Consider the following 26,797-nt stretch of genomic DNA (forward strand, 5'->3'; position numbering starts at 1 on the left):
GTGGCTCAACAGCCAGTGGTGTCAGGCCAGCGGACAATGGAAAGATCTGTTGGTTGTCTCGCCAGCCCTCGTTCTCTCTCTGCTGTGGTGGTCGAGGGTGAACCTCTTGAAGGGGAAAACCTTCACCACCCCTGCAGTGGAAGCCACTCTCACGACAGACGCATCTCTCACGGGGTGGGGGCCTCACCCGCTTCAACAGACAGCGCACAGAGTGTGGTCCCCTCGGGTAGCGTCCAACCATATAAACCTACTGAAGCTACTAGCAGTGTTCAAAGCATTGAAAGCCTTTTAGGAGCAACTGCAAGGAAAGACAGTGCTGGTCCTAAACGACAGCAGAACAAACAGGGGGGCACTCACTCTCCAGGGCTATCCAAGCTGTCCCAAAACATCTGGATATGGGCTCTCAAACACAAGATGTTCCTGATATCCCAACATGTTCCAGGGGAACTCAATCTTCTGGCAGATGTACTCAGAAGAGATTTTCCTCTGCCAGAAGAGTACGAATGGCGACTGCACGAAGACGTATCCAACGTCTTCGCAGAATGGGGGTTTCCAGAGATCGACCTGTTTGCTACTCAGCCGAACGCCCATTGCCAAGATTACGCCTCCAGGTACCCCCAGAACCGATCCAAGGGAAACTGTCTCTGGATAAATTGGTCGGGGAAATTTGTGTACGCTTTTCCCTCCCCGACTCACCTTCTGAACAAGATAGTACACAAGATGCACCAGGAACCAGTCAACATGATTCTGGTGGCTCCCATGTGGGCCTGCCAACCTTGGTTCGCGCACCTGATGGAAATGTCCCTCTCCGCACCAGTCAAGCTGCCCTGCCCATACAACATGTTGTCTCAGGACATGGGGGAGACTCTGCACCCATGCCCACAAACTCTGAACTTAGCAGCCTGGCTCCTGAGGTCATAGAGTTTGGACATCTGCAACTCCCTCAAAGATGCATGGACATACTGAGGGAGGCAAGAAAGCCTAACACACGTTATTGCTATGCCAGCAAATGGAAACGTTTTGTCATCTGGTGCAGTTCCAAAGGCGCCAATCCCACCGGTTGCTCGGCTTCACACATTGTGTTAGATCTAACCCGTCTGTTGGACTCTGGATTAGTCTTTAATTTCTTAAAGGTTCACCTAGCGGCATTGTTAGCCTACACCACGTCACAGCAGAATGTGTCGTGGTGGAAAATGCCTGTGATTAAAGCCTTTATGGAAGGGGTTAAAATGTATCCCCCCATCACACATCCAGCCCCTGGGTGGGATCTAAATGTGGTTTTAACTAGGCTCATGGGACCCCCTTTTGAGCCGATGCATAAAGCTAGTCTGAAAGACCTGATTTACAAGACAGCCTTTCTAGTAGCTATCACTTCTATCAGAAGAGTTGGCGAACTACAGGCCCTCTCGGTTTTGGACCCCTTTTTACAGTCCACAAAGATAAGGTAGTTCTGCGCACACATCCCAGATTTGCGCCGAAATTTATTTCGAAGTTCCATGTGAACCAGTCAATCGAACTACCCACGTTCTTCCAGAGACCACCTAACATGGCCGAAAGAAGCCTTCACACACACTAGATGTGCGCAGGGCAGTCATGTTCTACATGGATAGAACTAAACCATTGAGGAAAACTAAACAATTCTTTGTTTCTGTGGCAGCTGGTAGAGAAGGGGAAATCCTGTCTCTAAATCAGCAATATCAAGGTGGATTGTTAAATGCATCACACTGTTACACTCTTGCAAAGAGAGAACTGCCCTTCAAGCCTAGAGCACATTCTACTCTGGGCACTGGGGCATCCATAGCATTCATTGCAAATGTTCCCCTAGAGTACATTTGCAAAGCGGCAACCTGGAGTTCTGTACACACCTTTACAAACCACTATTGCCTAGACACTCATTCTAGGTCTGATTCTCTGGTGGGACAAGCAGTACTAAGACATCTTTTTTTCTATTGTTCCTTCTCACAACCCACCTCCAACTCCGGGTGCTGCTCGCTAGTCTATGCACAGCATGTGATTCTAAGCAGATTAACAAGCATCAGAAGACATGCATTACTTACTGTAAAAGCATTTCTGATGATTGTATCAGCCCGGACCCAGATAGCCGCTTTCTTCACCCATGGACCGACAGGCACCGAGAGCCAACACCACAGACTGGCTCGGCCGTAGCACGGCAGGAGAGAAGGGGGGGGAGCGAAAAAAGGACTGACTGAGGCCCAGGTGAAGAGCAGGACCCCCCCTGTAGCAGAGCTGCTCTAGGTCAGGCTCATTCCCCTTGTCACATCGGAGTGCGGCCGGGAAGAGGGGAAAGCCTCCCGCCTACACTGTGCAAGCGGCGCTCTCCTTCAACGGCTGCTGGCGCAGAGAGCCGGCACCACCACCCTGAGCGGCTTGTGGGGGTGGGCTACAGAGCTCCAGCCGGGAGTCTCCGCCAGAGTGGGAGCCCCCACCTTCCTGCTGGCCTGCATTGGGACAGACAACTGGACCCCAGCCAACGTCGGGGCATCTGCTGCAACGGTGGCTTCCGGACCGGTTCCAGCAAAACAGCTCTGGGGGCTAGAGAGGAGATGCTGAGGGACTGGTGGGAGCCCCAGTGGAGAGGGGGGACCCCTGCCACGACAGCTGCAGCGGCTCAGGCCTCCCCAGCCCCTCTTCCCCTCTGTGACACCGTAGCCAGGAAAAGACTAGGGGTGAAACCTCTGTGCCACGTCGTGCAGGCAGCATACGAAGGCAACCACTGACCTCCATTAACGGTAAGCCCGCAGACATGCTGATCCAGCGACTCTGAAGCAGCTTACAAGGGAGGGTCCCAGCACACGTGTGACTACAGCAACTTGCTGCATCAAAGGGCTCCACGCCAAAAAAAAGCATTCATATCATGCACCTTTTAGCTGGCAGACCGGATGGGTAGTAGGGGCAACCGCAAAGCTCAAACTCCACACATCCAGTTCAGGGCCCAGTGAAGGTACAGTCAGATAGGGGAGACGGCACAGTAAGTCTTGTAAGAGCTGGCTGGAGGAGCAAGGGACTGTCACCTGGCAAACGGCCCCTACAACCACATAGCGCTGTATGACACTTCTCAACCTGACTTTGAGTGGGGGCCAATATTGACTTAATGGCTTGTAGAAAAAGCCCTGTGTAGCTCAAGAAGGGTTCCTAAAGGCGCGATATGTTCCACTCCCCTTTACTAAACACCTGCGCAAGTAACCCACCTCGAGACGCTGTCTGTCAACGGCAGGACGCACAGGAGCCTCACTCAGCCTGTAGGCCTCCCTACTTGCGGACCAAGCACATCCATTCCCCCCCCCCCACCCCGAAAGGTCTTGCTGCCCTCTCACGACCGGGCACACCATCCAGGTACCAAATGATACTTTAACAAAGCCCAATCCTGGGCGAGTATAACAAACTTCATCTTCTCAATAGGAAATCAACAGCCCCCCCCTCTACCTAGGCCTTGGCACCAGGTGATCTCCAACACTATATCACGATGGCCAAGCATAAAGGCCCAAAATCAGCGGACATAGCCAGCATGCTGCGCCCACAGGAGAGAACCGGGAGAACGGACCGTACCCAAGCTCAAACCACATCAGAAAGGTCCCAAGGCCAATGGGCCACGAAAGACCACATCCAAGCCCTCTTAGCAGACATCAAGGTGGAGTTCCGCAACTGCATGACAGAGGTGACCACGAAAATAGAGGCGCTGGACAAAGGAATGGAAGAGGTGTAGAGAAAAGGGTTGGTGAGACAGAGGACCAAGTCCTGGAACATTCGACATCGATTTCTGAACTGCAGCAGAAACTCCAATCACTGGAAAAAAACTGTGTACGCATCGTAAGCAGAAAGACTTGGAAAATAGGGCGCGCAGGAACAACATTCAAATTAGTGGTTCCCGCCTCAATATCGGACCAAGCCCTCCCAAATTACGTTGGTGACCTTTTCCAGACTGCAGCAAATCATTACTTATGCTGGATCGCACCCCGCAACCGACACCCGGGAAGTTATTACCGGGTCCATTTCTATGCCACTAAACAGGAAATCATGTCAGCCAGTGGCAAACAGAGGGAACCAGACTCATCAAGGGGCTTTGATACAAGTTTTCCAGGATCTGGCACCCACTACAGTCCAGCAGCAGAGAGCCCTATGGCCACGAACGGCCATCCTCCAGGATCAGAAAATCAAATATCGGCGGCTTTTCCCGGCCACACTTCAATTCTCATTCGAAGGACAGATGCAGATAATCCACTTACTCGAAGAAGCGGGAGGCATTATGGGAGGAGAAACTTCGACCCCGAAGAGGACCTAACAAACCCATCCCCGGATAAAAGCCACAGCTCATCCCTGAAATCACAGCGGAACCGCTGGATGAAAGTCCCCAGGGGGGAGAGGTGTGCGGAAAACCACCCGCTACCCAGAACTAATGAAGAGCTCCTGACCTCTGTGCCGGTACGCACTCTCTTGGCGCCTGGGCGTCCCATGATATGCCCCCACGAGTGAATGAACAGACACTCTGGCCTGGTTTGGTTGAATTTTTGTTAACCCTTTTGTTGGGCCCTCTGTTTGGCCCCCGAAGTTGGCAGGCCACATTTGGTTATAGATCCAGGCTGCAGCAGAAAGGCATTTTTAGCCCAACACTTGAAGATGACCTCCCCTCCTATAGCTCTTTGCTGCCCCCCCTACCCCCAACACACCCACCTGACGAACGTGAGTTAACACTGGGATCCTATCCGCCCCCCAATCCCTCCCCCATGTAAAGCGTGCTATGTCTCACTGAATGTTAGAGGTCTGAACTCTCCAGAAAAAAAATGCACACTTACTATGAAACGTCTCCAGGAGTTCAGTAGTGTTCCTCCAGGAGACACACCTGCTAGCGGAAGACTTCCCACGCCTATGGTATCGGATGTTCCTGACACAATACCTGGTATCTGCCCACAACAAAAATGGAGGCATATCAATCTTGCTTGCAAAGGGGACATCTTTCAGAGAAAGACCCTGCAAAGCCCGGATGGCAGATACATTGCAGTAAAAGGTGACTTCTACGGCCAACTTCATACGCTGATTGCCATCTACACCCTGCACGAGGCCCAGGAAGCATTCTACACCATCCTGGAGGCAGCACTTATCCCCTTTATCGAATGCCAAGCGATTATATGTGGCGATTTCAAAGGGGTTCCGAATCCCTTGCTGGACAAATCCAGCGTTCCTGCGCCTAGAGACTTGAAAATTGCGGTGGGTCTGTGCCACCTATTCAGATCATTGAACGTGGTAGACTCCTGCATCCTGAAACGACAGACTTCTCCTTCTCGCACGGCCACCGCATCTTGTCCCGAATAGACCTGATATTGACAAGTCCACAATTCCTGACGTTCACGGATGAGATCGGTGCAAGGGTCCTATCCGATCATGCCCCAATTTTGCTGACCGCCCGAATCTGCGATCCAGACCCACCGGAAAGGCCCTGCTGGGCATTATATTAACCAGTGCTGCACTATATGGGGGTGCAGGGATGCCATAACGAGAAAAATATATAACTACTTCAGGGAGAACCCTCCAGGCTCCACGTCCACGGTGACATGATGGGAAGCCATGAAGGCTTTGATCAGAGGGGAATTGATAGCCCAGGCAGCAGCATACTGGAAAAGGCGCGCCAAAATAAAGGAGCAGCTTGAAGAGGAAGTGGCAAAAGCAGAGACTCACCATAAGAAAGGATGGTCACCCAAGGTTCGCCCGCACGAAGCTGGAGGCGTATTATGCTGAGGACACGGCCCAAACTTTGTTCAAGACCAAGCAAAGCTACTACATGAATGGCAACAAAGCGAACAAATTCTTGGTTAACAAGCTAGCCAGAACTCGCCGACAAATATATCACATCTTTACGGAGCCAGGAACGCAAGAGACTATATGGGGAAGAAGTGAAACTACAGATAGCAAAAGCCCACCTAGAAGACGTGCTTGTGGCCGGGGGAAGGCCGTCAGCCTAACGGGAATATGTGGCGCAGGCAGAACTACCACACCAAGCAGAAGCAGACAGAGCCGCCTTGGAGGCCCCTATCACAGCTGAAGAGATTGAGGTACTTAAATCCTTGAGACCTAGGGCCTCGATGGATTCCCACCTAAATTCTTCAAATTATTTCTTCCCCCTGCTCCTGGGCCCGATGACAGAGCTGTTCAACGCCTTTCGAGGCACAATAACTCCCTCCATGCAGTAGTCTATTACAGTCCTCCTCCTGAAGCCTGTCAAGGACCCAAAAGTCTGCACATCATGGTACAATATTCAGTCATTGTCAGGCATTCCAAAGCCTTCAGTTTAAACATGTTTCACAGTTTGTCAAATTTTCGTGGGGGTGGGAAAGGGCAGATAAGTGGTTGCGGGTGTTTGGTATAGGTAAAAAATAGTTGCAGGACACAGGGGTATTTGGGGGGGGGGGGTGGGGACCCCCACCCAAAAAAAATATATTTGAACTCTCAAACACGTTTAAATTGCAGGCTTTGAAATGCCTGACGATGAAATGACATGGAACCCACATCATACAGACCCCTATATCCTTAATATAGACGCAAACGTCTACTCTAAAGTGCTGACGAACAGACTGCCATTAGTCCTTCCGTCCATTATAGATCCGGAACAATCGGGCTTTTATCAGAGGCAGAAGAACGGGAGACAACATCCGTCTGGCCCTCAATCAAACCAGCAGGAGCTAGCGGTCTTAACCTTGGATGCCACTAAGGCCTTTGATAAAGTGGACTGGAACTTCATGCGACTCACGCTGGAAGCTTTTGAGTTTGGCCCTTCATTTTACAGGATGCTGTTAGCTAACTATCAAGCCACAAACGTCCCTGAGAATGGACCAAAAACTCTCGACTCAAGTTCCATTGTCGTGTGGGACAAGACAGGGATGCCCACTCTTACCTCTGGTCTTTGCCCTTGTGATGGAGCCATATGCCCAGAGGATCTGCCTAAACGACATAATAGCTGGATTGAACATTAACAGCGAACGCTTTAAGATCTCCCTGTATGCCGATATCATGTTTGCCATTGCGAAATGTCAAGTTTCTCTCCCCGTCGCCCTGTAAGAGCTTAGAAGCCTTTGAATAGGTGGCAGAGTTCAAGGTAAACTACTCCAAATCAGAGGCTCTGAGAAAAAACCTGGGCACGGACGGCACGGCAGACCCCCAAACACTATGCCCGCTGAAATGGAACTTCGTCTTCACCCTACCTTGAGATACACATTACAGCATATCCGAAACAGCTATATTTATTTTTTATTTATTTATTTGTATAGCGCCGAACTGCTCGCAAGCATTGAGGCGCTTACATGGAGACGTGGACAAATAGTGGGGACAAACAGTAAACAGTAAACAGGATGATTCATTACATATAAGGGTTGTCCATCAGAGGTCGTAAAGCTATATATCAAATTACTTAAAAAGAAAGGTTTTAAGTTTTTTACGGAAGGAGAATAGATTTGATTCCAGTCTAAGGCTAGTAGGAAGTTTGTTCCAGAATGCTGCCGCACTAGTGGGGAAAGCTCTTCCTAGACCTAGTTCTTTTTTGAATTTAGGAGTTATGAATCCCTTGGCTTCAGATCTTAATGTTCTGGTAGGGTTGTCGGGTGTAAGTTTGGTCTTAAGGTAGGCAGGTGCTTTTCCATAGAGGCATTTATGGGTTGGGCACAAGGACTTGAATTGTACACGGTCTTCCATTTTTAACCAATTTAGGTTGCGTCTGGCTATGCTGATGTGATCTCTCCTAGATTTTAGTTTGACTCTTATCGCCTGATTTTAAATCAGTCGGTACTTATGTAAGCTTTGCTTGCTGGCACCAGCAAGGAGAGCATTGCCATAGTCCAATTGTGAAAGAATGGTAGCTCTAGCAATGGTGGCGCAATTTTTTTCATTGAGAAGGGGTCTCATTGTTTTGAGAAGACAAATGTAGTAATTAGTTTTTGCTGACATACATGGCTTGAGCATCTGCATTGAGATGGGCTTCCAGCGTCATGCCAAGTGTTTTCACTTTACCGACTACTTCAATGCAAGATTCCTTGACTTGAAATGCCTTGTAGTCAGAAGTCAGTTTAGTGCAAGCCTGGGTAGATCCAAAAACCATTAACTCGGTCTTGTTGCTATTGAGGCACATCCAGTTATTATTCATCCACTCTTCGATATTCTTGTAGAGGGTGTTCAATTTAATACTGTCTTTAACATAGTCACCGCTCAATTCCATGACTAGCTGAGTATTGTCAGCATAGATAGTGAAAAATACTTGAAGTTGTTCTAGTAATTCACACATGAGGCGTATGTATATATTAAAGAGTAAAGGGGACAAGCTGGCTCCCTGAGGAACTCCGCACGAGATGTTATGTTCAATTGAGAATTTATCTCCCCAATGAACTCGTGAAATTCTATTCTCCAGGAAGGAGGTGAGCCAGCTTATTGCTTCTTTAGAACAGTTTGCATTTTTGGCTAGTGCTTTTTGTAAGAGCGCGTGGTCTAACAGATCAAACGCCGCACTAAAGTCTAAGAGTACTAGTAGTCCTGTTTTGCCCTTATCCATAATTGCCAGCATTTTTGTTTGCAGATCTAACATTGCTGTTTCTGTGCTGTGCACTGCTCTAAAACTGGGTTGTTGTGGATGTAGCAGTTCATTTCGGTCTACATAATCCTGTACTTGGGCTGTGGCAATTTTGTCCATGACCTTAAGGGTGAAATTGCAGTTGGTAATAGGCCTCAAATTGTTGGGGTCACGTAGATCTAAGTTGGGTTTCTTTACCAGTGGAGTGATGGTGACTTTTTTAATATTGAGAGGTTAGTTACCCTGAAGTCGGGGTTAGGAAAGGAACGGTTACTTTGTCTCCGTGTGCCTGATTGGTTTAAGTGCCTTACAGCTTTACCAAGAATAATTTACTTTTTACTACTCTGCTCATTTAAATTGTGTTCTTTCACATTGCGCATTGAAAGTGCATTTACTGTGTTTTTTGATACGTTTGAGCAACGAGCAAGCACTCGTATTTTGATTGTTGTGTGCAAGTCACCTAACGGGAACTACAGTTCCCAGAAGCATTTGCTGCATACTTCTAGTAACGTCATGCGCTTCAGCGCCGGCGCTTCTGGGGCAAGCCGGTCTGCGCCGGTCCCGCCGAGCATCACATATCTACCTCTTCACTTCCACCTGTTGGAGGTTAGTTACCCTGAAGTCCGGGTTAGGAAAGGAACGGTTACTTTGTCTCCGTGTGCCTGATTGGTTTAAGTGCCCTACAGCTTTACCAAGAATAATTTACTTTTTACTACTCTGCTCATTTAAATTGTGTTCTTTCACATTGCGCATTGAAACTGCATTTACTGTGTTTTTTGATACGTTTGAGCAACGAGCAAGCACTCGTATTTTGATTGTTGTGTGCAAGTCACCTAACGGGAACTACAGTTCCCAGAAGCATTTGCTGCATACTTCTAGTAACGTCAGGCGCTTCAGCGCCGGCACTTCTGGGGCAAGCCGGTCTGCGCCTCACCGAGCCCGTCGCCCTCGGCCAGAAACCTTGCTTCTCCACGGCATCACGCCCTGATTTCCTGGTAAGAATGGGCTGTCCTAAAGTAAATGCTCTCCTTGCCAAACTACAAGAGCTACAAAAAAACGGAAGCTATACATGCGCACATATTAGAGATCCTAGACAAACCTGAAATTAAACCGCAATCCACTAAGAAGGACCACTCTAAAAACACCTGCTCAACACCCATTAGCGCACAGACCTCTCCTGCCAAAGCGCACACTACACACTCCGCCACAATACAAAACAAGACACAGAACACACATGAACTAAATGAGGCAACTCTACCCACCTCCACTTTGAACGACCTAAAAGTAGGTCTACTGAATACAAGATCTCTTAATAACCATGCTCAATGCATCCACGACTTGATACTAGCAGATAATATAGACATCATGTGCATTACTGAAACATGGCTACAGGACCCAATAGGTCCCACATGCTCTATAGCTGTCCATATAGGCTACAAAATTCATTACACCAACAGAGACAGTGGGAAAGGGGGTGGGGTCGCTATAATATCACGTGACGCCATACCTGTGTTCCCCACAACTACAACATGCTCAGGTTGTGAAACATTACACCTTAAATACTGCCCTACTGATAACAATTGTATTAATTTCCTAATTGTTTATAGACCACCATCACTCGACTCTGAGTTCAATGATGAACTCATACACCACGCGAATGCAATAATAGGACAGAACAAATCTACAATTATCCTTGGTGATTTGAACCGATGGCGTGGTGACCCCAAAGATAAAGAAGCGACTTATCTTGAAAAAAATCTTCAGAAAATCCAGTTCAATGTTTCTAACCACGCCCCTACCATGGCCAATGGGAATCAATTAGACTGGGTTATTTCCAATAACATCAAAACAAATAATGTTCTCACTACTCTGTGTATATGGTCTGACCACCACAAAGTAGTTTTCAATTTGATCCCTCAGTTAGCAAAAAAACCTGCAAACGACGCTAAGAAAGTTTACTCAAGAAACTTTAAAAATATTGAAAGCACTGATTTACAATCCTGCGTTAACAGAATCCTGGCAGATATTAAAGAAACAGGTTCCTGTGACATTATATGCAGCAAACTACCCCCCCCCCCCCCCCAAACCCCTTAACTTGAAACGCTGGGAGGAACAGGAAATATCTGTGCTAGGTAGAGTTAAAGCGTGCAAGATTAATTTGCTCCCCAGACTGCTGTAACTCAGCTCAACCCTGCCGGTTCCTATTCCAAAGAGACCCCTGGAACAGCTACAGAAGAAACTTTAAAAATTTGTTTGGAAAGGGGGCAAAGCTAGAATTCCCCTTAGAATCATGACTGGAGCGGCCAAATGGGTGGTGGGGGGAGAAGAGGCTTACCCAACCTTATAAACTACTTGGTAGCAGCCCAGCTCTCTCAAACGTCGCAGCTTGGCTGGATCAAGCAAATCTCCCAAAATGGACTTGCATCAAACAAGCATAATGTTCTCTGGAGCTGAACTCTCTGCCCCACATTCCAGGTATAACCCCCAGTCGTTGGCCGACGATCCTATCCTCCACTAAAGCTACCTTAAGTGCATGGGCATTGGCCTGCCGCAGGAAAAAGCTGCCGAAGGGCCTAAGCCCACTCTCCCCGATCCTCAGGAACCCAGACTTTTCGCACGGAATGACTATAGCACAATTTAGCAACTGGTCCAGAGGAAGCCTCCAGACCCTCTCAGCTCTAAAACAATGGCACCCCACTCAGCTTTGAAGAATGCAAAGCCCGCTTTCAACTCGCGGAAACTGAGATGCACATAGGCCCAGATTAGACACTGGCTCTCACAGCCGGCAGTTCAACAAGGCGTCGCAAGGGACCTTCACCCCTTAGAACATGCTATACAGGAGGGTCTCATCAGGGGTCGAATCAACAAAATTTACAGGCTCCTGCAGGAGGATATGCTGACGGTCAAACCCCTGTATATGGCCAGATGGGAGGAAGATCTGGGGTACCCTATCGAGAACCAAACGTGGGTAGACATTTGGGCAAGAATCAACCCGGCCTCCAGGTGCATCACCAACAAAGAATGCGCATTGAAACTACTCCATCGATGTTTCTATCCCCCAGAATGCTTGCACCGTTTTCAGAAGTCTGTAGACCCGGCCTGCTGGAGGCGATGTGAAGCACGGGGGACCTTTTTTCCACATGTGGTGGGCATGCCCTACGGTGCAGGCCTTCTGGGAAAGGATCACACATCATTGAGGACATCACCCACTGCAAGCTACCTATGGACCCCAATGTGATCCTACTGGGAGTAGCAAGTCCGGAAAGTTACCCCAAAACAGGACGCAATGACAAATTACTTGCGCAACTGCTGCTTGCTGCTGAAATAACTGTGGTCCGCAAATGGAAAGCACAGGAAGGCCCTTTGATTTCCCTGTGGTGGATTAAAGTATGGGAGATCCTGGCAGCCGAGAAAGTCACTGCAGCGAGAGGAGCCTTACACTGCTTCACCGACTGCTGGGCCCCAGTTCTGGAATACCACAGCCAGTTCCCGGCGCAGACTTTTCAGCCGCGGCTAGTGGTGTTCTTCTTGAGATCCTAGAGCCCCACGTCCCGCCCGCCAATGGTGTGGGCCCACAAACTATCACTAACTTTGGGGGTGGCTGGAGAATGGACATGAAGGGGGGAGGACCCGGGGTAAGCTACACAACGCTATGTAAGGGACATGTCATCCCAAGTGTTTGTATGCATTGCTGCAACCGAAATAAATAAAGTTGCTAACGTTTTTTTTTAAAAGGCGAGGCTTCTGGAACCAAAGGCAGTCGACCACTGGACGAAACATCTGACGAAGGAAACTGGAAGAGAAGCGTGCTGCACCCTCCTGGACTGTTGAACTGCCTGGTGAAGCCTTGCTGGAGTGCTGAAGCTCCAATTCCGAATCGACTAGAGAAGGCCGGAACGGATGACTTCTTCCCTTCTGTTGGTTTGCACCAACTAACCGCTAGACGACCTTTACTGGAGGACCTTCCCCTAACTGGCTGTACTTCTTTGCTGCTGCTGGAACTGAGTACCAGGGATTGAGAACTCCATAGTAGTGCATCGCTTAAAGCTCCAGGAAGATCCTGTGGACCCTCCCAAAGCAGAACAACCCAAGCCTGAGTCACCTCACCAGGTGCTGGACTCCAGAAGCAAGGGAAGCCCATCAATTGTCCAAGACCTGCGGTGGTGCTATTTGTCGGTAGCTGAAACCGCAAAGTGCCGCTGATCTGAAAAGAGCCTGTAGCTGCTGCCAACCATCAAACTCCAGTGCAGGAGTCCTCCCTCTTGTCCCCATGACTGAGGCCCAGCAACCCAGTATCTGCAAGACTGCAACCAGAACAGAAGCCAGCTGGATCCTCTTCTTCAAAATTAATGTACTGTCTAGAATAAGGGGTACTTGCCTCTTTTGTCTATAGCTTGCATTATCTCAGTTGAGACTTGCAATAGCTGTTTTTTGCAGCGCTGGTTCCAACTCTGCAGTTCACAAGCCTAACAGCTTGTGGCCCCACAGTGCTTCTTTTCCTATAAACTCTCTAAACACATTGTGCAAGACTTTTGTGCTATCTAAAGAAGTGTGGAAGAGTGTCCCTAATTACGCTCATACCAGAATAAAAACGCCCCTCTAGGGAAATTAGGCCAAAGTCTATCTTGTAAGGATAACAAGTTTAATCTTACAAAAATGAGGATGGTAGCAAAGGACTCTGCTGCCTAAAGGGTCTTCTCCTTTCCTTCTTTTCCTTTCTCCTGCCACAGTGTTCCCAGGCAGGAGTTTATATAGCCCAGTCTTGCTGTAGGAGCGTCACTAGATACAGGCAATGGCTTCATCCCAATCCATCTTGCTTCCATACAAATGGTCAGTGGTTTGTCAGAACATGCTCCTCTACGTTTTGCTACCTTACATACAAACACACTAGATCTGCAGACTTTTACAAACCTCGAGGCCTAGCCCCAGGAAAAAATAACCATTTGTATAACTAATATTTCTCCAGCATGGGGTCTGGCATGGATTCACATGCTCATGAATATTCCCCGTCGTCAGGCTGGGAATCCTCGGTAAAGAAAAAACCAGTATCAGTTTCGTTTCTGATCTGACTTTCGTAGTAATAACCAATCACTGGTCTCTGCGTCATACTGACCACAGCCAATGACTGCCCTCTACCTAAGCCCCACCTCTGGCAGCCATCTTCAGATTTTTACCGCACGTTCATGTGTTGGGATCCTCGTGCTGTTGCTCTCGAGCGTTAGTGCTATTTTTTCACGTTTTTTCTCAAAAACTTCGTTTTTTCGGTCAAAAGAGCCTCAAGCTCCACCGTCTCTCTATCCGATCAACGGGGACCCGTGTCGGATTCGTCTGCGCCCCTCAAGGGTGAAGATTTCGTCGAGCTACGCTTTTGGAGGACTCCAGAAGTTTCTCAGGCCCGGTCATGGCCCAGGAGAAGGGAAGCTCGACGCCCGGAAAGCTGTTCAGGGTCTGCCCTGGATGCCAGCTGCAGAACGTCTTCAAGGAGGACGAACACTCTTTTTGTCTCTACTGCCTACATGAGGACAAGACGCACGTGGAGAAGGACTGTGCGTTTTGCGGCAACATGTCGGAGCGGACCATGAAGGACCGCCATCAACGTCTCGCCAACTGGCTAGAAGGGAAGAGCCCGTCCGGCGAGAAGAAGAAATCTGAGCGGTCTTCTAAGACCTTTGAGGACGCCCCGGCGACGGGGGTCCAACATAAGGCCAAGCACAGCGAGTCCGCTGGCACCGGGAGCGCCGAACGGTCGGGCTCTACGGGCGCCAGGCAGGGCGCACCCTCCCCGGCACCATCAACCACGAGCCAACGCTCTGGGTCGGGTAAGAGGAAGGGCGAGCACCCGGCGAAGCTCCTGGAGAGGCCCAGGTCGAGCTCGAAGGCCCCATCGGAGGGGGAGCGAGGCAGTGTCCCCCCCCCCCCCTCAAGGATAAGGCGGTGAGCGCACCTAAGGTGGTGAAGGCCTTAATCCATCCGGCCAAGCCCTCTATCGATACTGTCGCGGCGGCCCTGGCTCAGCCTGTGGAGGCTACACCAGTGGTGGCGACCTCGGGGCTCAGAGTCTCCCTGCCACCTCGGAGGGAGTCCTCTTTTGTGCCCATCGATAGGACCCCTGTGAAATCCCCGGCGGGGAAGAAAAAGGGGGGGGGCAGGGCGTCGTAGATTCGGCTTCAGAGGAAGAGCTGATCGAGGTCTTAAGCCACGGCCTTGGCGTGGATGAAGACCGGCCCGTAGGGATGGAGCCCGACGCAGGTGACGACAACAGCGTCGAGGGTGCCGACGGGGCCCCTGATCGCCCGTCGGATTCCCCTCTGCCAGTGCCGCAAGACAACTCGGCGGCCATTTTGTTGGCTATACAGTCCTTATGCTCAGAGATAAGGACGAGACTACCGTTGCCGACGGAGGAGCCTCTCCCGTCGGGGGATCCTGAACCGGGACCTTCGGGTGTTCCCCCTCCCAAGAAAAGGAGGATTCACCCTCCACCTCCTTTTCAGCCGTCGCGACCCGTCCAGCCCTCCTCCCCGTCCACCCGAGGGGATGATACGGGGACTGACACGGCAGCGACGGGTACGGACGACGAGGTATACGACGAGGATCTCCCGTCGTCACCTCCCACCAGGGCCTCTCCGCCCGACGAGATTGGATCGTTCCACTCCATGATCGCCAGGGCATCCGAGCTTTTCCAACTCTGCCCTGAGGAGAAGAAAAAGGAAGGATTCCTTTATCAACGGCGCGAGGCCAAGAGGAAGACGGTCCTCGCGGTGCCTCTACTGGACGACATTTGGGATGAGGGCCTCGCCCTCCTCAAGAACCCTTCCACGACGCCAGCTAGAAGAGACCGGTACGAAAAGAAGTACCGGGTCCCGGACGCGGCCCCCCTGTGCCTCCGGGCGCAGCCTACCCCGGACTCCGTCGTCTCCGCGGCGGCCAGGAAGAAAGCGGGGGGGGTGCGGCCTCCACTTCGACTTCCCCACCGGACGGCGAGGGAAAGAAATTGGACGCTATGGGACGCAGGGTCATCTCGTCTGCAGCGACGACGATTAAAGCGGCCAACGCCTTGGCTATCGTGGCCCGCTATGACAGGGAGCTATGGTACAAACTGGCTCCCCTGCTGGACTTCCTACCGGACGACAAGAGGGCGGATGCCCTGGAGATCCTACAGGAAGGTGAGGTGGCGTCGGACCACGCCATCACTATTGCGACGGACATCGCCGACACTGGGTTTCGCCAGTTGGGCAATGGCGTGTGCCTTAGGCGGCGTGGATGGCTCAAGGCTACGGACTTCCGTCAAGACGTACAGACCAGAGTCCTGGACATGCCGTTCGATGGGAACAACCTGTTTGGGAAAACAGTGGACAATTCCCTTCAGGCCATTAAAGCGGACACTGAGACGGCCCGGGCCCTTGGGGTTCTACAACAACGACGGACGCCCTTTCGGAGCAGCGGAGGCAAGGGCGCCTCCAAAGGTTCCGGCGGCGGTTTCTCTACCTACCGTCAAGCGGCCCGCTCGTCGTCTCAAGAGGCCTACAGAGGACGAGGCAAGTCTGGAGATCCCCGCCGTCGTCGCCAAGGAGGTCAAGGCGGCAAAGCCTCGTCGAAACAGGATTGAACCGGCCGTGGGGTCGGGCCCCCACCGAAGCACCCCGGTGGGAGGCCGGCTGGCGAGCTTCGTCGGCGTGTGGGAGTCCATCTCCACCGACCGTTGGGTGCTGGGCGCCTTGGCCCGGGGCCACGCGCTCGAGTTTCAAAGAAGGTGCCCGCGCGTCCCCCCCCGTGGCCAGGAGAGAGCTTCACGTCCCTCAGCTTCTCCTGGAGGTAAAGGCGTTGCTCAGGAAGGGCGCCATCGAACTCGTCCCAAAGAGGCTTCGGGGCTCCGGAGTTTACTCGAGATACTTCCTCGTGAAGAAGAAGACGGGAGGATGGCGCCCCATCCTAGACCTGCGACGTCTGAACAAGTTCATCAAGGCACAGAAGTTCCGGATGGTCACCCTCCAGCACGTCCTGGGTCAGCTGGAGGAAGGAGACTTCCTGTCGTCGTTGGATTTGGAGGATGCCTACTTCCATATTCCCATCCTAAAGGGGCACCGAAAATTCCTTAGGTTTGTGGTCCAAGGGCGTCACTACCAGTTCAAAGCCCTCCCCTTCGGACTACGGTCGGCACCCAGGGTATTTACCAAGTGCCTTGCACCGGTGGCGGCGCAGCTGCGCCGCGAGGGGATCCACGTCTACCCCTACCTGGACGACTGGCTCATCTGAGCCAAGACGAGGGAGCTCGCCGTGGAGCACACGGCAAGGACCGTCCAACTTCTCACGGACCTGGGATTCTCCGTGAACTACGCCAAGTCCCACCTGGTACCCGCGCAAAACGCACTGTTTCTGGGAGCGAAGCTCGACACAGTGTCCCTTCTGGCCTCCCCGTCGGAGGAAAGGACCAGGTCCATCCTGGGCAAGGTACAGCGGATGTTGGTTTCCGACGCGGCCAAGGTGAGGTCCATCAAGTCCCTCCTCGGAATGATGTCCTCTTGCATCTACCTCATTCCCATGTGCAGGCTCCGGATGCGCCCGTTGCAGGAGTTCCTGGACGCGCGCTGGATCCAAAAGACGGGCGGCTTCGAGGAGAGGATCACACTCGACGAGAGTTTCCGCCGAGCGGTCCGGTGGTGGGGCACTCGCGCGCATCTGACAGCGGGCATGGACTTCCAGACCCCCAGGAGACAGTGACCACGGATGCCTCCCTGGAAGGGTGGGGAGCGCACACCGAGAATCTGCACGCGAGAGGCCTCTGGCTCCCGACGGAGAAGTCCCTCCATATCAACGTCCTGGAGCTCCGTGCAGTGTTCTGGGCCCTCAGGTCCTTCCTTCCGTCCCTCAAGGGCAAGGTGGTGAGGATCTTCACCGACAACACCACCACCATGTTTTACATCAGGAAACAGGGCAGAACCAGGTCCCCAGCACTGTCCAAGGAGGCGCAGGACCTGTGGCATTGGGCAGTCGCCCAAAGGATGTTTCTGGTGCCGTTTCATCTGGCAGGGATAAACACCATCGCCGACTCACTCAGCAGGGAGCTGCGCTCGTGCCACGAGTGGGAACTACGGCAGGATCTAGTGGATCGCCTCTTCCGGCGGTGGGGCACACCCCAGATCGCCCTGTTCGCGACGGCGACGAACTCCAAGTGCCGGAGGTTCGCCAGCAGGTTTCCCCAGGCGAGGAGCATGGGCGATGCTTTCTCGTTCCCCTGGGAGGGCCTGTTCCTCTACGCGTTCCCTCCTTTGCCACTGCTAATCCGGCTCGTCAACCAGCTCAAGAGGTCACGGTGCAGGATGATCCTCGTCGCACCTGCGTGGCCGAGGCAGATATGGTTCCCGGACCTTCTGGACTTGTCAGCGTCCCCGCCAATCAAGCTGCCGGTGGACGCGGATCTACTCTCCAGGGAAGGAGGCGCCATCCTCCACCATGACCCGAAATCGCTGAACTTGCAGGCCTGGCTCCTGCAGCGTTAGAGTTTGGAGGATACGACATACCGGCCGACTGCAGAGAGGTTCTTGCAAAGGCCAGGGCGTCCTCGACTCTTAAATGCTACGGACACAAATGGAAGAGGTTCTCTGTCTGGTGCCACGCACAGAAGATTAACCCTCTACGGATTACGGCTCCCCAGGTACTGCCGTACCTGCTGACGCTGGCCAAAGCTGGACTGGCACACGCGTCCATCAAGATTCATCTTGCTGCGATCTCCCGATACACCAGAACCACGGGCCGGACGTCCCTGTGGTCTCATCGTCTGGTGAAAGAGTTCATGAAGGGACTGTTCAGATTGTTCCCGCCGGTGAAGGCGCCGGCCCCGGCGTGGGAGCTCAACGTGGAGTTGACCAAGCTCATGGGACCTCAGTTCGAGCCTCTGCACTCGGCCCCGTTGAAGTTTGTCGTGGAAAACAGCGTTTCTTGTGGCCATCACCTCCGCACGACGGGTGGGAGAGATCAGGCCCTTTCCTGCAAGGCCCCGTACTTGACTTTTCACGACGCGAGGGTAGTGCTCAGGACGCACCCCTCCTTCATGCCCAAGGTACCGTCGGACTTCAATCTCAACGAACCCTTGGTGTTGCCTGTGTTCTTCCCGTCGCCTTCGTCGCCGGCTGAGAGGACTTTGCACTTGCTGGATGTGGCTAGAGCGCTGAAGTTCTACGTGGACCGCACAAAGTGTTTTCGGAAGACGTCACAACTCTTTGTGAACTTTGGACCTGTCAATCAGGGGAAGGCTCTCTCGAAGGCTTCCATTTCCAGATGGCTCTCCGGCTGTATCATGTACTTTCATCGGTTGGCAAACCGACTGCTGCCTGGCCGTCCGAGAGCCCATTCCACCAGAGCGATCGCAGCTACCACGGCGTTCCTTTCTGGTGTGCCCCTGCTGGACATATGCAGGGCTGCTACGTGGAGGTCGACGCACACCTTCACGAAATTCTACTGCGTCGATCGGGATTCCAGGGAGGAGTCCAGGGTCGGCCAAGCAGTGCTGCGCAACCTCTTCGCCTGAGGTGAGCCTGGTGAGGAGGTAAGATTGCTTGATGTTGAGTTTGATGTAATGCTTAATGTTGAGCCTTTGCCACCTCCCGTGGTTGTGCATGTGTGTACTGCTATGTATTCTTTATTCATGAGCATGTGAATCCATGCCAGACCCCATGCTGGAGAAGGAACAAGTTACTTACCTGTAACTGTTGTTCTCCAGCATGGGTCTGGCATGGATTCACATGCGAACCCTCCCGCCTACCCCTCTGCGGCTCTTCACTTGGTCATACTGCCACTTCACGTGCTTCCAAATCTGAAGATGGCTGCCAGAGGCAGTGCTTAGGTAGAGGGCAGTCATTGGCTGTGGTCAGTATGACGCAGAGACCAGTGATTGGTTATTACTACGAAAGACAGATCAGAAACGAAACTGATACTGGTTTTTTCTTTACCGAGGATTCCCAGCCTGACGACGGGGAATATTCATGAGCATGCGAATCCATGCCAGACCCATGCTGGAGAACAACAGTTACAGGTAAGTAACTTGTTCCTTCACCCCTGTGACGCAAACCATGACAGGTTCCCAACCCGTAGGACGGCCTTCTCAGACCAATAACACCGCTCGATGAACCAATCAATCCGCGCCATGCTCTTATAAATTCCCGTAAGTAGGGCTGATCCACAGCACGCGGTTTTCCGAGAACGCTTGCACGCAGCGAACTCGCCGGACCCGGCCAACGGTAAGCCTCCCGTCAGACACCCCCTCATAGACGTCCCTCCCCAGCCTCCTGCCCAATTGCTACAACCTAGCACCCTTACCTCTCCCGCTTGATATCTATTTAACATCAGCCACTCGTCCATGGGTCCCATCCCTACTGAGAACCCTATCTATCTACTTTTCAGATCGGCTATCCAGCCCCTCTGGTGCCCTTATCTGGGAGGACCAGTTTACAGCATTTTGAAGTCCACCCCTTAACTCAATTGGGTAAGACTGCGCTTTTTCCACATTCCTTCAACAGGCTGTCATACCAAATTCTTTTGGCCCTTACTCAACTAATTGATTCTCCTTTTCCTTTGTCTCCCTTGGTACATTGTCTCTTACTGTCTCAATTTTACTTTAACTGTAACTATACATCTCGTCACGCCTAAATGTAACTATCAATTGTTATATGCTCTGCCCTGTTATTCACCCCGTCACCACCACTCACGATCACTGGTTTTGCTAATTACCAATCTGTTGCCACAATGTGCTTCCATTCCTTATTGCTGAAACTATTTAATACATGCATATTGAATGGAATATATATGTTATAAAAATGGGTATCACTATGTCACTTCACAGTGCACATCACAACATCACCAAATCACAGCCATGAAAAAGACTTGGGTTGAAACGCGCGTCGGCTGTTTAGCGAGTTACCATGTAAAAAACTTGTCTTTCATTTCTACAATGATGTTTTCTTTGGTGCGAACTAACCAAAAATAAAAAAATTAATGAGTATGACCTGACTGGACCATATAATTGATCACATCGCTCAACAGCGACCATTGGACCACCGTACCCTACCGGCGCCCAACTGATCCAGAGTTTGTCATCCCCACAATTCTTACAAATAAATGGGAACCCCAGAGTTGGTTCCTCGACAAACCAGGATCCAGGCTGCTGGTCAGATTCGGAAACAAGAAAAGGGGTGCGCAGGAGAAAGGGAGTCCCGTCGCGATTAACTCCACCCTTGCCAAAACTAATGCTTATTCTAGTTGCCTAATTCACTGAACCTGAATGATCATTATGAAGATATCCCTAGTGAAGAACTAGAAGTTACAGTGAAGTATATTAATTTGAATACTTTACTTTCTCCTATTACATTGTCACTGAAATGGTTGGAATAGTGTCCAACACACTGGAGGTGCCACGTTTGCAATGTTTACTGTACTAGAGCAGGGTTAGCCGGATCAGTATTTTTATCCCCCAAAAAAACACCCCCGGTTGACTGCCATTGGATAGTGGAACTTGGATGGTTTCTGGAGAGGTTGTTTTTTAGTGTTTGGAATCTGCTAGATTGCCCGTTTTTAAAACCTATTCTTACAATATACTAATGCAATGGTTTCCCTCACAAACAGATGGAGAATCAGATTGTTGTCTCGGACTATGCTCAAATGGATAGAGTGCTGCGTGAAGAGAGAGTCTACATTCTGAACTTGATTAAACAAATTAAAAAGGCTGGATGTAATGTGCTACTTATACAGAAGTCTATTTTGAGGTCAGTCAAAAGTAGCAAATGTTTTTCTCCATGTATGCCCCCATTTTCATATATGCATATGCAGTAATCGTTACTTCCTACGTTAAGGCAAGACGTGTGAAATTTGCTGTAATTTGCTACAAGTTTTTTGTGGAATAATATAACAACTGGAGTCTAATTTCCCCAGGCACTGCCTCAGAATATAACATTCAGACTGTAATATACATTTTTGGAATGCATATGTTATGTTCTTTTACGTTGTGCACATCGCCAAAATAGCGTCTTAAAGCAATGATCTTGGTCTATGCAGAGGCAAATTGTGAGTCCACAATTTTGTGGGGTGAAAAGAAAACTCGGGCTAGGAAAGCGGCAAAGGGGAAGATTGAGAAAAGTCAGTAAGACAAAATCATACAACCTCACACAATGTAGGTAAATGACAAAGATATGAGTGATAGTTGTTGGCACCGTTTTTCCGAAGTCCAACTAAGGCCTTAGTAAAACCTTTCAACTGAGGCAGTACAAGACTCCACCCTTAGTATAAGGCTGTACGACCTGAGTTCAGGGTAGCGTAGACGGAGAAGCCAGGCTTATTTTAGTAGGGTGATGGGGCTGTAGAATCAGTACAAAGACATTGTAATTCAAATGGTCCAAAGAAACACTATGTATTGTAAAAATAAATGTTTATTTAAATACAAGTAGGCCCAGATGAATCTTGAGGAGGAAATAAGTACGATCACATTATATACAACCACAATTATAAAAACGCACTATGCTTGAAGGTTCAGACCACAGCATATAACCTTATTTGGAACACCGAACAGTAGTTTTAGGGAAGTCTGACCTTATCAAACACATTTAGTATAGGTCACACCTATTCGTGGGGACTAAAACCAATAACTTTCTGATTACTTTCAGTATTACAAGGCTAGTAGACCCTGTCCGTTATTGTGAACTCGACAAGGACATTGCATAGTAAACCAACTTGCTAATATACTTGTCAGAATAGTGGAACACTTATTCTAGGAACAGTAAAAACCTATAACTCTGATTCAGGTTGTTATTCTAGGGGCATTGGACCTAGGTGTTTAAATTATAAATTACTCACCCTAGTGACTAATGTACTCCTAGTTCATAGTCCGCTTTCCTCCATACTGTATGGGCATCCCTCGTTGGGGATGGGAGACGGAACCTTTTTTCACCAAAAAAAAAATCTTCTTTGCCTTTTACATTTAGAGGCACGTGGGGGTGCTGCCCTGGGAGCATGTTCTCCCCTGACTCCGACCACCATCGCCACTTCAGTCCCCTTTGACATGTCGACAATATTATCATTGCCTAATGACACCAGTTCTATTAAGGGGGAGGATGGTGGGACGTATGGAGGAAAGGGGACTAGGAGTACGTTAGTCACTAGGGTGAGTAACTTACTCCTACATCATGTCCCCTTCCCCCATACTGTATGGGCGATTACAACTGACTATAGCCCCAGGGTGGAGAGGTTGACCCTCCTAAGAAAACAAGTTCCTTAAAATTGCCTGACCAAATGCTGCGTCCGACCTGGAGTGGACATCCAAGCAGTAGTGACAGCAGAAGGCTGAAGGCGTAGCCGCCTGCCTGATGACCTGCCATGGAACGTGCCTCTGGAAAGCCACAGCCGTGACCTTGGCTCTGATAGCGTGCGTAAGCATATTTCCTGGGCGTGCTTTGTGCTGCCCCCTCAAAAGTCTACATGATGGCTGCAACCATCCATCTTGCTATGGAGGCCTTGGAAGCTTGATAGCCTGGCCTTGACAAACCGAAGGTGACAAAGAGCGCTTCTTATATGCGGAAGTTCTTGGTCCTGTCCAGGCCGAATTTCTAGAGCATGCCTGACATCCAGACAGTGCAGTACCCTCTGTGCTTCGTCCTTTAGGTCCGCAAAGAAAGTAGATAGAACGATCTCCTCATTGAGGTGAAATAAGGAGACTACCTTGAGTAAGAATCCAGGGTGAGTTTTAAGGACCTTATGAAAGGTAGTATAGGGCTCGCCACCAGTGCCTGGATTTCACTGACCATGCAGACGTAAGACCCACCAAGAGGGCTGTCTTAATGGTGACCAGCCTGATGTCTTTTAACTATCGGGTTGGAGGACGAAAATGCCGCCTCCAGATTTCCTATAGGTTCCGAAGGCCGTCAGATAGGTGCGATATGTGTCTACTTGCACCCAGAGTGTGCGGGGTGTGCTGAGGAGGATAGCAGGTCGTCCAACATGCAAGTCAAAGGATTGAATTCCTTTGATACTGCGCAGTGACAAAACCTAGCCCACTTGCTCCTGTACTGGCTCCTACTAGCATCGCTTGTAGTGCCCTGTACGATGTCTGTTAGCCTGTGACAGGCGCAGATGCTTTAATGTGACCTTTTCAGGAACCACACTGCGAGGGTAAACCTCTGGGGCGCGTGGTGGATGACCGTGCCTCCCTGCTGTGAGAGTAGGTGAGCTGGGCCCAGTGGAAGGTGGGCCGGGGCCTGTTCGACAGGCTGAGTAGTTCCGTGAACCATGGCCTTGCGGGCCACCCCAGAGCCATCAGGATGAGACAGAGGTGCCGGGCCTCCCTGATCTTACAGATGACCCTGTGGATCAGGGGATTGAGAGGGAAGGCATACGTGTTCATGTTGTCCCATTGCATCGCCCAGGGAGCCCCAGCCCTGTCCCTGCCAGGACGCAAACTGGGGGCACCTCCTGTTGGACCAGGTGGCAGAGATCCACCTGAGGATGACCCATCTGTTGAAGATCCCCTGAAGAACTTGTCGTTCAACTGCCGTTCGTAGTTGGCTGCACCCAGTCTGCTGAGTCTGTACGCCTCCAGGTTAGACTCCCCTGGGAGATGGATTGCCCTCCAGTGCATGTTGTTCTCGCGAGCCCCCTCCCAAATGCTCGCTGCCAAGGTGTATAGGGGAGGACATCTGGTGCCACCCTGCTTGTTGATGTAATACATGCTGTTGGAATTGTCAGTTTGAGGATCATCTTTCCACTGATCAACGGAAGGAAGGCCTCGAGAGCCAACCAGATCGCCTTAACCTCTATCCAATTGAAATGGGCCTCCTGTTCCTGAGGAGACCAAACTCCATGGATGCTGTGGTTTTCCGGGTGGCTCCCCAGCCCTCCAAGGAAGAGTCTGTGGTGATGGTAGCCTGCAGTGCTGGTTGCCTGAATGGTCTGCCTATACTCAAGTTGCAGTCCATGCTCCACCAGACAAGGTCCTGGTGGAGAAAGGGAGGAATGCTGAAGAGATCCACCTGGGAACTCCCGCTCCTGACTCCATGAGGCTGCGAAATGCAATTACAATGGTCTCATTTTGAACCTTGTGCATGGCACTGCCAGTAGACATGCCGTCATGCTACCCAAGAGGTGTTGGTACCACCTTGCTGAGGTCACCGCTATGCTGAGAAAATGACCCGTGGCGCTCTTGTTGTCTGTGACCTTGTCCTCTGAGATAATAACGCTCTTGGAGCTCGTATACCAGATGAGGCCCAGGAACGTTCGATTCTGCGTAAGTTCCAGATGTGACTTCTTTAGATTGATGGTAAATCCCAATTCGTGTAGCGTATTCATGAGGGTGGAGGTGATGTGATGGACCGCCTCAGGGGAGCTCGCCCTGACGAGCCAGTCGTCTAGGTATGGATACATGGTGACCCTGGGCCCTAAGAAAGGCTGCTACTGCATTCATGAGGATGATAAAGAGCCTGGGTGCTCAATTGAGGTCAAAGGGTAGAACATTGTATTGGAAATGAAAGCCCATGATCCTGAACCTAAAGAAAAACAGATGAGGCTGCCACATCGGGACGTGTAGGTATGCGTCCTTCAGATCCAGGGAGCACATCCAGTCTCCGCAATCAGCACTGGGGTAACCATCTTGAACTTTTGAAGCGGGAGGGAACGATTGAAGCCTGCCTGGTTCTTAGGTATGGTGAAAATCCTGGAGTTGAAGCCCATACCCCGCTGGGAGGCTGGGACTTCTTCCACTGCCTGACTCTGAGCGATTGAATTTCCGGCAACAGTTGCTGTCACAATCTGTGTGTGGAGGAGAGCGGGAATGGAGGAACCGGTAGGCGGTAGCCTGTGGACACTACTGACAGGATACAGGGGTCGGTGAACCTTGTGCGCCAATATTGTGCGTGAAGGCTGTTCGGCAAGATTGTATGCAGTACCCTTTGGGTGCACTACAACAACCATGACCACCTGGCAATAGGAACTCAACCTTTGGTATTAGTCTGTACTACACAGGTTGGTAGTGTCATTGAGCAGCCAGGCTTATCTCAAGAGGGGTCAAAGTGAGCTATAGGGGAGTTACACAGATGCACAGTGACAAGTATTCAAATAAACACTTGCACACAATGTTTCTTGAATAAACAATGTATCACTCAGTTAGAATAAGCCTTCTTCAGAAGAGAGCAATATAACCGTAACAGTCAAACTTCACAACGCACACTCTTAATATCTCTAAATTAGTAAGTACCCTTTTGGGATGGCCCACAGACAAAACCTACACCCTCAGGTGATCTCAATAGCTAGGGTGCTGGGGACATTAATATATCACTGTTGCATTTAGAATCACTTAAGAGTAAGTCAAAGAAAAAGGTTTTTAGAACATACAAAAGACCATAAATATTCTTAAGCAGGCAATTACTTTCGGATCCCCAATAAGAGTCAATCAGTGGAACAGGCTAAGCCAAAGTCAATGGCCAAAAGTCTATAGGAGATGAAGCACTTCTTTGCAGGTAAGTAAGAAAAGTCTTTGCATAATGTTTTAGAAGTCTTTGCATAATGTTTTAGAAGTCTTTGAAGAAAAGAACAATCATTGTAGGGCCACAAGCTGTTAAGTAACTAGTAGAAGATGCAAGCAACTCTTCATCAAGAGGTAAGTTCTCTCAGACTTTTACAGTACCTTTGTATTGAAGAAAAAGTGCAGCAACCCTGGTTTGCTCACCTGATGGAGATGTCCCTATCTCCTCCAGTCAAACTGCAATGCCCGTACAACATGTCGCAAGAAAAAGGGGAGCTGCTTCACCCATGCCCGCAGACATTGATCTTAGCGGCCTGGCTCCTGAGGTCATAGAATTTGGACACCTGCAACTCCCTCAAAAGATGTATGGACATCCTCAGGGAGGCAACGAAACCGAACACTAGATATTGCTATTCTAGTAAATGGAAACTGTTTCATCTGGTGCAACTCAGAGCATCAACCCAATGACTGCTCTCCCACTCACATGTCCTATACCTAACTCACTTGATTCAGGCCTAGTCTTCAACTCAATAAAGGTGCACCTAGCGGCACTTTCAGTGTATACAACATCACAACAGAAGCTGTCGTGGTGGAAGATACCGGTGATTAAGGCTTTAGTGGAAGGGGTAAAAAGAATTCACCCTCCCATTTCTAACCCGGCTCCCGGATGGGAACTAAATGTGGTGTTAACTAGGCTTATGGGAGCTCCTTTTGAGCCCATGCACAAAGCAAGTCTT

At 50.4% G+C, this 26,797-nt stretch overlaps 1 protein-coding gene across 1 annotated transcript in view; it reads left to right on the forward strand.

The window, feature by feature from the left end:
* CCT4 (chaperonin containing TCP1 subunit 4) overlaps positions 1-26,797 on the forward strand; it is a 472,029-nt gene that overhangs the window by 185,793 nt on the left and 259,439 nt on the right. The window contains exon 8 of the mRNA XM_069608221.1: positions 21,182-21,321. Within this exon, the coding sequence (XP_069464322.1) occupies positions 21,182-21,321 (140 nt within the window). The remainder of the gene's footprint in view (positions 1-21,181; positions 21,322-26,797) is intronic.

This window comes from Ambystoma mexicanum, chromosome 4q, assembly GCF_040938575.1.
Source record: "Ambystoma mexicanum isolate Mex_15411 chromosome 4q, UKY_AmexF1_1, whole genome shotgun sequence".
In the NCBI taxonomy this organism is placed as follows: Eukaryota; Metazoa; Chordata; class Amphibia; order Caudata; family Ambystomatidae; genus Ambystoma; species Ambystoma mexicanum.